Source organism: Emys orbicularis, chromosome 3 (assembly GCF_028017835.1).
Source record: "Emys orbicularis isolate rEmyOrb1 chromosome 3, rEmyOrb1.hap1, whole genome shotgun sequence".
Taxonomy (NCBI): domain Eukaryota; kingdom Metazoa; phylum Chordata; order Testudines; family Emydidae; genus Emys; species Emys orbicularis.
Window position 1 is genome coordinate 7,831,936 of NC_088685.1, and position 15,025 is coordinate 7,846,960.

The window sequence follows — 15,025 nt, forward strand, 5'->3', positions numbered from 1 at the left end:
CAAGGCCGCCAACAGCCAATGTAAGTAACCCACAATGACACTGTGTCGCTGTAACTACACTGACATAAGCCCTATGCCTCTCATGGAGGTGGAGTTACATGTCGGTGTAGTAGGGCACTTACATTGGTTTGAGCAAGGCTGTAGCGTAGACATTGACATAATTAGGTCGACATAAGCTGCCTTATGTCGACCTAACGCTTTAGTGTAAACAAGCCACGTAAAAATCAAAAGCAACAGCAAAGTCCCTAGTGGATTTTATGGAGTCTCTGGGTTTTCTGCTTGGGTTATTGGTTGAAGGTTTTTTGGTTTATTTGCTTGTTTCAGGCCCACGGGTATATGCAATATAACACTACAAACCCAGAGATCTAGCTAGGTTTTTATATTGTGCTCATTACGTTAACATCTATATGCACTAATGGCCTGATCCAAAGTCACTGAAGTCGATGTGAGTCTTTCCATTAACTTACCTGGGTTCTGGATCTGGCCTTAATTCAGTTAGGGCTAGATTGTAAACTAGGATTCTGCTCCTGGGGAAGACGAGAGGAAGAACTGTATCTCAGAGAGTCACAATCTGAGCAGGGGCAAATGACGGAGACAGGATGGCCTTAATCCCCTCTTATTTCCTTGAACGTCTGAGTGAAGGCTATGAGAATCTAATCTTTAAGGATGATTCCATGGAGCTTATGAGAAAAAAATCATTTCAATCTACTAAAAGAAAAAGATCAATTTAAGACAGATGGTGGTACGTAGTTAAAACTGTTGTTCAAAACAATTGTTCAGGAGGACATTTCCAGCACCTTCAACCTGTGGGAAAGGGTAAAGAAATCAAGGGCCTCCAATCTCTATATACTGTGTTTAAAAGAGGGCTCAGAAGGAGAAAATCCCTCTGTATCTTTACCTGCTTTTTTGGAGGAAACCTTACACATGTAAATGTGAACCTTTGCTGACAACAGACAGGGCTAGTCCTTCAACTGCAACTGTAGTAAGCCTATTATGCCCCACCCAACTCAGCAATATTCTTAAACACATAGCTAATTTTAAGCATGTGAATGGTCTCATTTACTTTAATGGGACTATTTAAGTGCTTAACATTAGGCATGTGCTTAAGAATACTGCTGGATCAGGGCCTTAGACTTCAAAACTTCAGGGGTAGAGGCTGTTCTTTATTTTGTATGTCTACAGCAGCCAGCACAATGGGACCCTCAAGCCTGACTAGGTCTCTGTATGATACTGTCATACTGCTACTACTACTGCTACTACCAACAAATAAATCAAGTGGGTCTTTCCAATCAGGAATTATGTTGAATGCTTTCCCTTGTTTTTTGATCAGTGAATGACCAAAAGAGGTTTTGAAACAAATCAAGAAACAAATAAGTTTTTTTCCCCCAAGCTCCTGACACTACAGAGAAAAAAAGCTGCAAAGATTTAATCTTCTTAAAGACAAATGTAATAACATTGGAGATACTTTTGCACTATTTTCCCTACTAGGTTATACATCATTTTAAGAAACATAAAATGGCTCTTTCTTGATTTTGATGAGCATACAATACCCAGTCCTCCAAGGGTCCATTTGCTTCCTTTACCTTTAAACTATCAGAATGAGATTCAAAATGGTTAAGAATTGAATGAAAGCTCCTATCTTCCTGCATTTTAGTGGATTTGTTTTTGGATGTTTGTATTGATTCGGTGGCTTATGGCATTGGGTTTTTGTTTACAATTGGAAACTGAGGTCAAATGTGTCACTGCACTATGGTTTTTTTTATTAATTCTCTCTTTTGTGGCACCAACTAAATGTCATCTCTACTGGTCTAAATGGTAGTGTCTTTATACAAATATTTGTCCAAATACGTGAAAGGCTTTCTCTTTATCCTAAATCCTGTAACAGGCTTTAACGGGTCTGTATAAGCGCCCATCCCCATGGAGCCAGTGGCAGGATTGTAGTCTTAGATTCTAACATTCTGAAAATTGAATAATTTATTTTAAATGAAGTGACATTAAAAATGTCTATAATATAATAATTAATGGAGATATCCCATCTCCTAGAACTGGAAGGGACCTTGAAAGGTCATCGAGTCCAGCCCCCTGCCTTCACTAGCAGGACCAAGTACTGATTTTGCCCCAGATCCCCAAGTGGCCCCCTCAAGGATTGAACTCACAACCCTGGGTTTAACAGGCCAATGCTCAAACCACTGAGCTATCCCTCCCCCCCAAGTCCTTAATATGGTTATTGGGTGCCTGTTCTGTAAATACTTCAGTATGTTTATTTTAAAGCTTTCATGATGGCAGGATGATTTAGGACTTCTGGAACAAAAGAAAAGCTAACTCTGATACAGTATCAGCAAACACCTTTGTATAACACTTTGCCAATACAAACACACTCTAATGATCACAAGAAAAACCTTACGGAAAATCCAATCCTGCAGTGTATCCAGTCAAGATTCCCTTCTTTGCTTCTGAAAATGCGACAGGATCAGCCCCAGCAGATCACCCTTTCCTTGTATTTTTCTATTTCTTTACAAATATGATGGAAGCAGAGGAGTGAAGAGAACCGGTAAAACATACACACTTCCTGTCCTCGCTATCTTTTGCTGCAATATGGTTTAATAGCTAGATCAGGAGACTCTCTGACAGGACACCTAGTTAGGGTGACCAGATGTCCCGATTTTATAGGGACAGTCCTGATATTTGGGGCTTTGTCTTATATAGGCGCCTATTATCCCCCACCGCCTGTCCCGATTTTTCACACTTGCTGTCTGGTCACCCTACTCCTAGTTCCTGGTTTCTTTTTAGTGGGGAGTTTCTTAAAGCAGTTATTGTAACTAGATGACAGGTTGCAAAGTCAAGCACTCCAAAGTTAAGAAATGCCAGAATTAAGGTTGTCTGTGTAACCTTAATTTGGCTTCCTTGTGCATTGCACTGATATAGTTTTAACCTACATGATAACATCATATTTTTTCTACAGCAACCTGGCCTCATCCAGTGCATGGGAAGGACAGTGCTTACAATAACACTGCAGGCTGGTGAAGCAGTTCAGTACAAAACAAAAAACAAACAAAAAAACAGGGTCAGGCAGTCATGTTCCTGTTCTGAGAGAGAAGTTAGTATCAAAGCATCAAAACAAAAACAAAAATAATCCCAACCTTGGTTTCACAGATGACAGCCTTCTTCCTACACAGGCTCTTCTTTCATAGAATCATAGAATATTAGGGTTGGAAGAGACCTCAGGAGATCATCTAGTCGAATCCCCTGCTCAAAGCAGTACCAACACCAACTAAATCATCCGAGCCAGGGCTTTGTCAAGCCGGGCCTTAAAAACCTCTAAAGATGGAGATTCCACCATCTCCCTAGGTAACCCATTCCAGTGCTTCAGCACCCTCCTAGTGAAACAGTGTTTCCTAATATCCAATCTAGACCTCCCCCACTGCAACTTGAGACCATTGCTTCTTGTTCTGTCATCTGCCACCACTGAGAACAGTCTAACTCCATCCTCTTTGGAACCCCCCTTCAGGTAGTTGAAAGCTGCTATCAAATCTTCCCCCACTCTTCTCTTCTGTAGACAAAATAACCCCAGTTCCCTCAGCCTCTCCTCATAAGTCATGTGACCCAGCCCCCTAATCATTTTCATTGCCCTCCGCTAGACTCTTTCCAATCTGTCCACATCCCTTCTGTAGTGGGGGGGACCAACTGTGGCCTCACCAGTGCCGAATAGAGGGAAATAATCACTTCCCTCGATCTGCTGGCAATGCTCCTACTAATACAGCCCAATATACCGTTGGCCTTCTTGGCAACAAGGGCACACTGCTGATTCATATCCAGCTTCTCGTCCACTGTAATCCCCAGGTCCTTTTCTGTAGAACTGCCGCTTAGCCAGTTGGTCCTCAGCCTGTAGTGGTGCATGGGATTCTTCCTTCCTAAGTGCAGGACTCTGCACTTGTCCTTGTTGAACCTCATCAGATTTCTTTTGGCCCAATCCTCCAATTTGTCTGGGTCACTCTGGACCCTATCCCTACCCTCCAGCATATCTACTTCTCCCCCCAGTTTAGTGTCATCTGCGAACTTGCTGAGGGTGCAATTCATCCCATCATCCAGATCATTAATAAAGACGTTAAACAAAACCGACCCCAGGACCAACCCCTGGGGCACTCCGCTTGATACTGGCTGCCAACTAGACATCGAGCAGTTGATCACTACCTGTTCAGCCTGACAATCTAGCCAGCTTTCTATCCACCTTATAGTCCATTCATCCAATCCATACTTCTTTAACTTGCCAGCAAGAATACTGTGGGAAACCGTATTAAAAGCTTTGCTAAAGTCAAGATATATTACATCCACTGCTTTCCCCATATCCACAAAGCCAGTTATCTCATCATAGAAGGCAATCAGGTTGGTCATGCATGACTTGCCCTTGGTGAATCCATGTTGACTGTTCCTGATCACCTTCCTCTTCTCCAAGTGCTTCAAAATGGATTCCTTGAGGACCTGCTCCATGATTTTGCTGGGGACTGAAGTGAGGCTGACCGGTCTGTAGTTCCCCAGGTTCTCTTTCTTCCCTTTTTAAAATATGGGCACTATATTTGCCTTTTTCCAATCGTCCGGGACTTCCCCCGATCGCCATGAATTTTCAAAGATGATGGCCAATGGCTCTGCAATCACATCAGCCAACTCCCTAAGCACCCTTTTTGGTTCCTTAAACAGCTGCTTTTATGATCCCTCCCTTAAGTACCTGTGTAAACCTCAGTTGGGAATGCCTCATCACACAGGGAGAAGGTAGTATTAATTGAAAGCAAACAGAGCCCTGCAAAGCAACAGATAATTATCTTAAACCTCCATAGTGCATCATCTGCACCAACCACAATCACCTCCTAGCATTACAAGCACTGCACTTTCATTCCCCCGATCCAATTCCCATTAAAGATAACAAAGACTTTCTTTTATTTCAATAGGAGCTGGGTCAAACCCTTTGTTTTAAAAAATAATTTGATTGCATTTAAGAAAGATTAATGCTATGTATGATCAGATCATATTAACTAAGGCATTAAACTCATTTCCTTTAGCTATGTTAATCTAGGCTTAACCCTCTGGAATACCATTCCCGGGCCTTCGCCTTCTGCAAATCATAGTCAGAGTAAGTCTTGCAAAGGCACTGTTTTATTAAGCCTTCCTGGCTCATCAGAGACTCATGTACCCAGAGGTTTAAAAACACATGTTACATAGAAATAATCTAACGACCATAATCCACGTGATGGTATAAGTGTGACTTTTACCTGGAATGAACTAACCAAACTCTAAGGCTTAGAAAAAAAGAGAGGACTGCTTGTAAATGATCATCCTGGGAGTCAACAGTAGTTAATTCACATATACTGTCCTCTGTGGATTTCAAGTGTTGCAAACCATAGTAATAGAAAGGTGAGCCACAGAGATTAGAGTATATAGACCAAAAAGAACAAAGTATATGAGAAAAGCAACAAAGAGTCCTATGGCACCTTATAGACTAACTAAGTATATGAGATTCAACATGAGAAACTGCAAGAGGATTGATCTGGGGAAAAATCATTTGAAACAGAGAGAGAAACCTAGAAAGCAGTTGAGTGGATGGGCAGCAAAATAAGTACAAGTTCGGTCTTCTTGCTGCTGCATCTCATTGCAAGGTGCTGTGTCCCACTAAGTGACCCCTCTGCCAACAACTACCCTATGGCATTGACACCCTTCAGTACTCCAGAGTTGACACCCTCACATCCCCAGTGGTCTCAATACCTGTGAGAGCCCCATGCCCAATATTATCAATACCCCCTTCCACTCCAGGCACTGATACCCTCCTCAGGGCACTGATATTCCCAGTTCTACTCCCCACAGCATTGATCATCTTCGTGCTTCCTGGTTGAAATGATCCCCCCAGGGCCTCCATGACATCAGTCCCTCCCACATCCTCTACCTGTGACCCACAGCTTTAATGCCCCCAAACAGGGTACACTGATATCTCCTGAGCCTCCACAGCAGTGATACCCCCCACCCCGTGCTCCCTGCACTGTGGGGCTTTGATACCTCCAGGGCTCCCTGCACCCTGTGGCATTAATAGCCCTGCAGCCCTCTTCCCTCCCCCCTGCATAACCTTTGGCAGTGAAACTCCCCTGTTGCCCCCTGTGCTCTGCAGCATCAGTAGTCCCGCATACAGCCCCATAGAGTCGATACTCCCTACTGCCCTGCAGTATCTATATCCCCTTTGCTTCCCACAGCATTGATAGCCCCTAGTGCCGCCCTCGGCATCAATTCCTCCCAAGTCTCCTGCTGTGGCCTGTGCCATGGATACCCCAGTGCTCCCCACACCCCATGAAACCAATACTCCCTATTATTCCTGCAGTATCAATACCCCTCAGTGCCCCTGGTACCCTATAGCATTGATACCCCCTGTGCCCTTCACAGTCTCTAACTCCCACAGCTCCCCATTGCCTTGGGGTATCTATAACCCCCACCAATGCCCCATGGCACTGATCCTCTCCAGGGTCCATCTTGGGCCTTGCAGCACTGAAAGCCCTATGCTCTTCATGGCATCAAAACCATCAGCTCTCCTGCATTCTGCCAGCCTCCAGTGCCCCTGTGCTTTATGACATCAATTCCCTCCAGTACTCCCCCTTTCACCCTGCAGCACTGATATCCCCCTCCCCCATGCACCCACAGCATTGCCCATTCCCAGTGCTCCTTGGACCCTGACATCCCCCAGTACCCCTGCACTGTATATTTCCAGTTCTCGCCCTGCACCCCATGGAACTGATATGCCCCCCAATGGCCCCTGTGGTTCTATACATTCCCAGAGTTCCCCTGCAACTAATATCCCCCTGAAGCACTGATATCCCCCAGTGCTCCCCCTGCCCCCCTCTGGCACCAGTATCCCCACAGCATCCTGCAGCAGTGATATCCCCCAATACGCGCCCCCAGCATTGCCCATACCTAGTGCCCCCCTCTGCCCTGTGGTACCAATATCTCCCAATGCCCTCCATCCATAACTCCCTGTGCCCCCATGTCCGGCATCATGAAGAATTCCCAGTGTCCCCTGCACCCCTGGTGCGCCCCATGCCCTGCGATAGCCATCCCCCACCCCCAGCTGGTAATCCAAGGGCTGCCCTATGGCATCAGTCCTCGCCCTCCCCAGAAACCCCGCCCCCCGTGTCTCGGGAATCGATACCCCAGTGCCCCTGACCGCCATGGAGGCGATACCCCGAGCGCCCCCGCCCGTGATATCGATACCCCCTATCGCCTCCCGTCGCCACGATGCCCCTGACGGGGATACGCCCCTCCCCCACGCTCTCACCTGGCCTCCTGTGCTCCGGAGCCTCGCCCCCCTCTACGGCCCCCCCGTCTCCTCTTCTCCCGGCAAGTTTATTCCCTTTGCCATGGAAACAGTTTCTAGCGCCCCGGGAGTAGCAGCCAATCAGGGCCGAGCCGCGGCGTGCCGGCTTTTCTACCTAGCAACCAGCTGGCTGGTTCTGATTCGCTGCTCTCCGGGGCGGTCCGAAGGGGCGGGGCAGGGAGTGACGGAGCGAGAGGCGGAGCCCGCGTGCTACAGGGGGCGGGGCTGGCAGGAGGCCCCGGGGGGGGGGGGGGGAGGTGCTGGGGCTGGCGCTGCCGTGGGGGTCTGGGAGGCGCGGCCGTTACCTTCCTCACCTCCTCGCGCTGCGCCGCCGCCAGCTCGGGGGGGCGGGAGAAGCGAGGCCGGAGAGGCAGGGCGGGTGCTGAGGTAAGTGCGGTAGCCTGGGCCTCGGTGTGGGGGTGGGTGGGCGACCCTCTCTCTTTCCGTTGGAGCTGCCGCCTCAGGGTGGAGGGGATCCGCCGAGGTGAGAGCTCACAAACTACCCCCATGCAGAGAGGACGGGGGGAGGGGAGGAAACCCCTATAGAGGGGAGGGAGGGACAGCACCCCAATGTAGGAGGGCGCTGGGGGGGGAGACCCCAGTGCAGGAGAGGGCTGAGCTGAGAAATGACTGGGTCAGAAGCTCCCCCCACCCCCAAAATCCCGTGGGAGTGACGGAAAAGAAGAGGGCGAACCCCTCTTTCTGCAGGCTGCATGCGTGTGATGGAGAGGTGCTCCCCTTCCCCCCACTCCCCACCTGGACCTGCAATGGAGGGCGGTGGGAAGACTATGCGGGGGGGGGGGTATTGTGTGGCTCCCCCCTCCCTTAATCTGTGCTTGAAATGGAGTGTGTGGGGAAAATATAGTTTTGTCCCCCCCTCCTTCCTCCCCCCTCTCTGTCTGCCACGAGACTTGAGGGGAAGAATTGGGGGGGGGGGAGAGAATACTGTACAGTGTGGTTCTCCTCTCCCCCTCTGTCTGTAACTACAGTGGGGAAAGATGCGTCTCCCCAGTGTAATTGAAATGGGGGGAGATGTGGTGTGGTTTCCCCCTTAATCTGTAACTGAAATGGAGTGGGAGAAAACTGCAGTGTGGTTTCTTGCCCTCTGACTGTAATTGAAGTGGAATGTGGGGAGTGTCCCCTGCCCCATTCCCCCTGTATCTGGAATTGGGGGGGGGGCTGAAGTTGCTGTCTTGTTCCCCAACATCTATACTTGAAATGGTGTGTGTGTGAGGGGGTGGGGGGAATACAGTTTGTCCTCTATCAGTAATCAGAATGGAGTGAGGAGTACTTTGTGTTTCTCCTCCTGTAATTGGAGTGGTGGGGATAAGTCACATACTGAAAATATCACCCTTGCACCCCTCTTTGGGATTGCTCTCCATGAGCGCATCCATCTGTGTGATCTTCCCATTCCTATGTTTGCTTTTCATCTATTTTAGTATTAATTGTGAAACTTATTTGCTAATAAGACTTTTACGCTTAAGAGTTGGTACCTGCCCTGTAGGATTTGCCATTTACGATGTATAATACTGTAACTAAGCCTTTTTGTATGTGCTTATAATTAGTATGTGCTTATAATTAGTCTTCTAAAGTCCATAACTAACTGGCTGACTAGTTACTTCCTGATCCTCTTGCTTGCAGTTTGTCTTTAGTGTCCCAAGGTAGGTGGGTTGGTGTCTCCTGATGTGATCACTAAAATAGTTCAGTGTGTGTGCATATATATTGTGTGTGTTTTATAGGCCTGATAAAGAACCAAAAAAGGTAGTGAGGTCAGAAATATTGCCACCAGGAAATTAAAAATTGTACATTATGGCATGTTCCTGTCTACACCAAAGAATATATCAACTGTATTTCTAACTCTTGATTCTAGTTTAAAAATGGTTAGCATTCATAGTTGGAATACAGTCACATACTTGGCTTTTCATATTGCAGTTCTCCTATTCTCTGCATTTTAGTTTTACTTAGGCATTTTCCTTGTAAAGGGTATGGATGGTTCAGGTTATAGGCTACAAAACCTATTACCTATCTTCTCTAGCTTTTGCTTCAGATTCAACCTACGGTTCTGGCCTTGCAAATAGTTTCTCTGAGTTTTGTATTACTGTCTAGCACCATAGGATCTGTGGGAGTTCTTCATAAAACAAATAGCAATAACAAAATCCCTAAAGGATTTAATGCAATTGTAACACCAACAGACCCCGGTCATGGGCAGGCAGGATCGAACCTGGGACCTCTGGAGCTTAGTGCATGAGCCTCTACTGCATGAGCTAAAAGCCATGTTACTAGTGCTTGGGTTGCTACTTTCTCATTCATTTCGCCCACGAGTGAGAGGTTGGAGAGTTCTTCAGGGTCAAGTGATGTTTTTTTGAGGACTGAGCTGACTATTGCATTTTTCAGAAAGTTTGGTAGGTGTGCAACTGTTGAAGGCATTAACAATTTCTATTAGTAGAGGGAATGGTTTTCAGCAATCATGAGAGGTATAGATCCATTTCACTGGTGTGGCAGTGGCTCTCTATTTTCAGGGCTTTTTCATACCATCACATTTGCTGGAGCTCCTCAAAGTCAGTGTGGCTGGGTGGGTAATACGATCTGGTCAAAGGTCTAGAATCGTGAATGGTGTGGAAAAAATGAATAGAAAGAAGTGTTATTTACCCTTTCCCACAATACAAAAATCAGCAGTCACCAGATGAATTTGATAGGCAGCAGGTTTACTAAAAACAAGACATGCATCTGACGAAGTGGGTATTCACCCACGAAAGCTCATGCTCCAATACATCTGTTAGTCTATAAGGTGCCACAGGACTCTTTGTTGCTTTTTACAAACAAGAAGTACTCTTTCATATAATAAGAACATAAGAACGGCCATATTGGTCAGACCAAAGGTCCATCTAGCCCAGTATCCTGTCTTCTGACAGTGGCCAATGCCAGATGCCCCAGAAGGAATGAACAGGACAAGTAATCGTCAAGTGAATCACCCCCTGTTGCCCAATGCTCAATTAACCCGTGGAACTTATTGCCATGGGATGTTTTGATGGCCAAAAGTACAACTGGTCTAAAAAAAGAATTAGATAAATTCATGGAGGAGAGGCCCATCAATGGCTGTTAGTCAAGATTGGGAGGGATGTTACCCCATGTTCAGGGTGATCCTAAACCTCTGATTGCCAGCAGCTGAGAGGGGAAGACAACAGTGAATCTCTCCAAAATTGCCCTGTTCTATACACTCCCCCTGAAATTCTGGTACTGACCATGGTTGGAGACAGGATGCTGGGCAAGATGTACCATTGGTCTGACCCAGTATGGCAGTTCATATGTTATAAAACTTTCTTTCTGTTTATTCCATGTGTATTTAATCATATCAGCATAATACTCTGACCGCTCTTCACAGCAGTCCATGTCTGGTTCTGAGGTCTGGGTTATTTTCACTATGCAGAATAGCTTTGTGGTCCATGATTCTGTTACTTAAACTGTGGGGGTGTAGAAGGCTCTTTAGGCTTCCTTTACTGTGACAGTGTAGTTCTGTTAGAATTGTTGGTGGACAGATGTGGAATATTTCTTGTGCCATTGAAATTCAGAGTCTTTACCTGTGTGCTTCATCTGCTCTAGTTAATCTTCAAAACACAGTATTCTTTTCAGTCAGTGTGGGAGGAATGGGCAGGGTGAGGACAAGGTCAGTTATTTTAAAATGATATTTTTACTATTACCATCTTGTCTTTTTTCCTGTTTGCATTTTTGTAGTTTCAATTGCCACAGTCTCAAACAGTTAGAGGTAAAACTACTGCCTTCTTCATCTTAAAGCTTGAAATACACTCTCTACCCCGATATAACGCAACCCGATATAACACAAATTTGGATATAACGTGGTAAAGCAGTGCTCCGGGGGGGCAGGGCAGCGCGTTCCAGCGGATCAAAGCAAGTTTGATATAACGCAGTTTCACCTAGAACGCGGTAAGATTCTTTGTCTCCCGAGGACAGCGTTATATCGGGGTAGAGGTGTACATACATTTACTTGATATTTATTTTTTCTCACTTGTAAAATGAGCATATTGGAAGCTTTTAAGCGCGTGTACACAAATCCATAGCTTTAAATTTAACTATATTCATATAATGTCAATCAAATACCTCCACATCCCCAGCACTCACCCACTTTCTAATATCTTTAGGTGAAAGACTAAGAGACTTAATTTTTGCCTTTCTAATGCTCTTACACTCCACCCAAACAAAAATTAATGTAAACCCCCTCTTGGTTGCAAACCTGTTATGTTTGTCAGTTCTTCTGTTCTTCTCTGAAATATTAATGTGGCACTTGAGGTTCTATTGGAAGTCTTGTTTGAACCAACAGTTATCTGGGTGATGGCCTACATTGAATCTTTTGTAAATAACAATTTGGTTAGAGGTTTGAGTTCTGTGCTTTAGGTTTCCATTTCTAACACTCTTCCAGAATAAAGTGGTAGTGAGAACAGGGGCCCTCTAGACCTGTCTTGTAGTCCTGTAGTTCTCCTACTTCATTTTTTTTTTCCACTTTGGCCCCCATTCTCAAGGCTCAAACCATATTGGATCAGACTTCTCCACTTCTGACCCTTTTACATTGTGAAGGGAGAGAAATAGCCCCGGGGAATAACGGCTGCATAAAGGGGTTCCCCAGCCAGTGTAAAACTGCCAGAACATCCATACACTATTTCTTTCACAGCTCTCAGCCTCAAGATATTTTGGGGACAGGGATGGGTGGAGTATGTTGTGCTCTGACTTATTTTCAGCTGTTGCAGTGGTTCCTAGAGAGTAAGCAACATGGTGCACTCAAAGCAAAAAGGAGATGTGGAAGGACCTGGGTACCATTGCAGAGCAGGGCCTGATTGGGAGAAGCCTGAGCTCTCTGGGTAGCCTGAGGTATATAGGAGCTCGCTCTTTATGCTGAGGTACTCAGTTAACCAAGGAAGCAGCACTGGGAGAACCCTTTAAAGTGCTGATATTTCAAGGCAGAAGCTTTTGACTCCCTGCTCATGCCTCCCTAGTCAAACACACACTAGTCCCAGTCACATATATCACCGTGTCGTCTTTTCTGCTCCCACACTTTGGTGGAGGTGAGGTAGGGTGAGTGGGGCTATAGGCTTTTCAAGAGACTAGTTAGGATGTGGTAACTATGTAAGAGAATGAAGTCATGTTGGGAGGCCCTGGCTGGGGGGAATCCAGTGCCTCTGTGCCTAGGCATCAGTGCTTGAAGTAGTTCCCTGATGCTGCTGCCTTGGTTCCCAGGCCTATTGAGGCAGCAGCACTATTGTGTCATTTGATATGCTGATGCCTCAGAGCAGAGGCTCTTGCCTAGTTTGACGCTGCCTAATGTGCTGGTTAGCAGAGGCAGTGGTGCTAGGGGAGCTGTTCAAGTGCCAATACTCCTCTACTTTCTCATCTACTTGTTCTCTTCTAAAGCTCCTGTCTCTTCCAGGACCCTTTCACTAGGTCTGTTTTTTATATTCCAGCTCATCTGCCCAGCCTGCCTAAAGGTTTACCAAGAGAATAGGCAGAGCACAACTGATGCGTCAGAGACAGGCCAGTATAATCTGAAAACAAAAGTAGCTGATTTGAGCAATCCTGCAACAGCTAATTTTGGCATAGTTCAATTAGAATTATTCAAGATAATCTCTCCCCCTCCCTCCCCCCCAAAAAAAATTAGCCTGTTTATCACTGTATATGTTTGTGAATTGTTTAGAGAAACAAAAAAGCAAAACTTCAGAATTAAAAACTTTAAATGTTCAATCTGTGAACATGTGTAAATATTCCACTAAATATAATTGCACAGAAAACTTAGTTGTAATTCTTCAAAGGGCAGTTCCAAATGTGGAGGCTAAGTTCAGTTGCAGGTGGGAGCTCCGCCTCTGAGCAACAGTAGCAAGGTCAGTGGAGATATTCTTCCATAGCCCTAGCTGCGGCTACGTTGGAGGTTAGGTTAGCATAGCTGCGTTCTCAGGGGTGTGGATTTTTCACATGCCTGCGTGCTGTAGCTGTGTGGATGCAAGTTTTAAGTATAGACCAGGCCTTAATGTGTCTTTGGAAATATTTAGGATTCATCACATAGAAACACTGTCGCTTCCATTTTCCCTCCTTCCCTATAGGAAGAGAGAGCTATTTTTGGAGCATGCATCTGATGAAGTGGGTTCTAGCCCATGAAAGCTTATGCCCAAATAAATTCGTTAGTCTCTAAGGTGCCACAAGGACTCCTCGTTGTTTTAGCCCTTTCTGCTCAGAGAGAGACTGAAAAATCAGAACTGAAAATTGATTCTGGGTCTCTTGATTTAATTACTTGGCTTCAACACTTACAAATAAATTACCTTAAATATTTATTGTGCTAATATTGTTCTATATTAATTAACTACATTTTAAATTTTGAAGTTAACTATAGTGGTTTTACTGGGTTTTTTTGTTTGTTTGTTTTGTTTTAGGCTGCTTAATAAAAGAAGAACATAGCTCAGCTGCTGTTTCAACAGGATGGGTTCTATCGTGTGGGAATGTGGTTAATCAACTTGACACATTAACCTAATACAGCCTACATAATGTGAAAAGAAAAGACAAGATGTCCCATCTGTCTCAAGTCTTCTGTCAGACTGAGTGCATAAGACTGTATCAGCACAAATAGTATTTCAGTTTTTGAAGAATCTTAACAAACAAGCAGCAAAAATACTGGCATTAAAGCCAAACCTTCAGTACATGTATATCTGAAAGTGTACATTGAATAATCTGACAGGCCTCCGTGACTGGCTCCCATTCATATGTGGAAGGATGGCTACTTGCTTGATGTTCTGCTGTCTTTTGTTCTTGGAAGTTTTGGTGGGGCATACAAGTGGACACAGTTTATTTTCTTGTGAGCCCATCATCTTGAGGATGTGCCAAGACCTGCCTTACAATACCACCTTTATGCCTAATCTTCTGAATCATTATGACCAGCAAACTGCAGCATTAGCAATGGAGGTAAGAATTAATCTGCTTTCTTTCAAAAGTATGTATTTGGTAGGCCTTTAATTGACCATGGGATTATTTTTGGCAGTTGGGAATTAAGGAGAAGGATGGTTATATAAAGGATATTTATAATAAAGTTTCAGTATTTTGCCTATTGTCTTATTGTTTGAAAAGTGTAAGGCGCCCAGATGCTATTTGCCTTACAAATCATTCCATAAAATATACCGTTAAGAATTACTACAAATGTGTAACCACATTGTTCATATATACATGAACAATAAGTACAACTGTTTGTGTTCAAAAGTACTCAAGGGTTCAAGCTTTAAATATTTTTGGCTGATGGAGAATGCATATTTGGAATAATATGTCAGCAAAAGTTAGCTTAAAGCACTTTTCAAGAAACTAATTTATACAGTAATGCTAAACAACCAATGGAGGACTTAGTTCTAAAAAATATGTCCTTCTGATGTTTTGTGGTTGGATGGAAGAATATTTTTGCCTCCTTAGTTCTTACAGATTGTATTGTCTTTGTGTCCCACTAGTCTGATGGAAAAATATATGCATGTGCTTTCCCAGGTTACAAGAATATCTGCTGGCAAACCATTCCTTTAAGCTGCTTCTGTTCAGGCAGGGAATTGGTGAACTTAAACTTTCTTTGTTATTGTAATGGTACCTTACTACTCTTTTTATCTATAGAATAAATCCAGATAAGACTAGTTCAGTTATCCTTGATTT

General features: G+C 44.8%; 1 protein-coding gene across 1 annotated transcript in view; it reads left to right on the top strand.

Annotated features, from left to right (window-relative positions):
* Positions 1-7,696: 7,696 nt before the first annotated feature.
* FZD3 (frizzled class receptor 3) overlaps positions 7,697-15,025 on the top strand; it is an 84,070-nt gene continuing 76,741 nt past the window's right edge. Inside the window, exons 1-2 of the mRNA XM_065400621.1 lie at positions 7,697-7,732; positions 13,777-14,302. Of these exons, the coding sequence (XP_065256693.1) occupies positions 14,114-14,302 (189 nt within the window). The 5' untranslated portion in view covers positions 7,697-7,732; positions 13,777-14,113. The remainder of the gene's footprint in view (positions 7,733-13,776; positions 14,303-15,025) is intronic.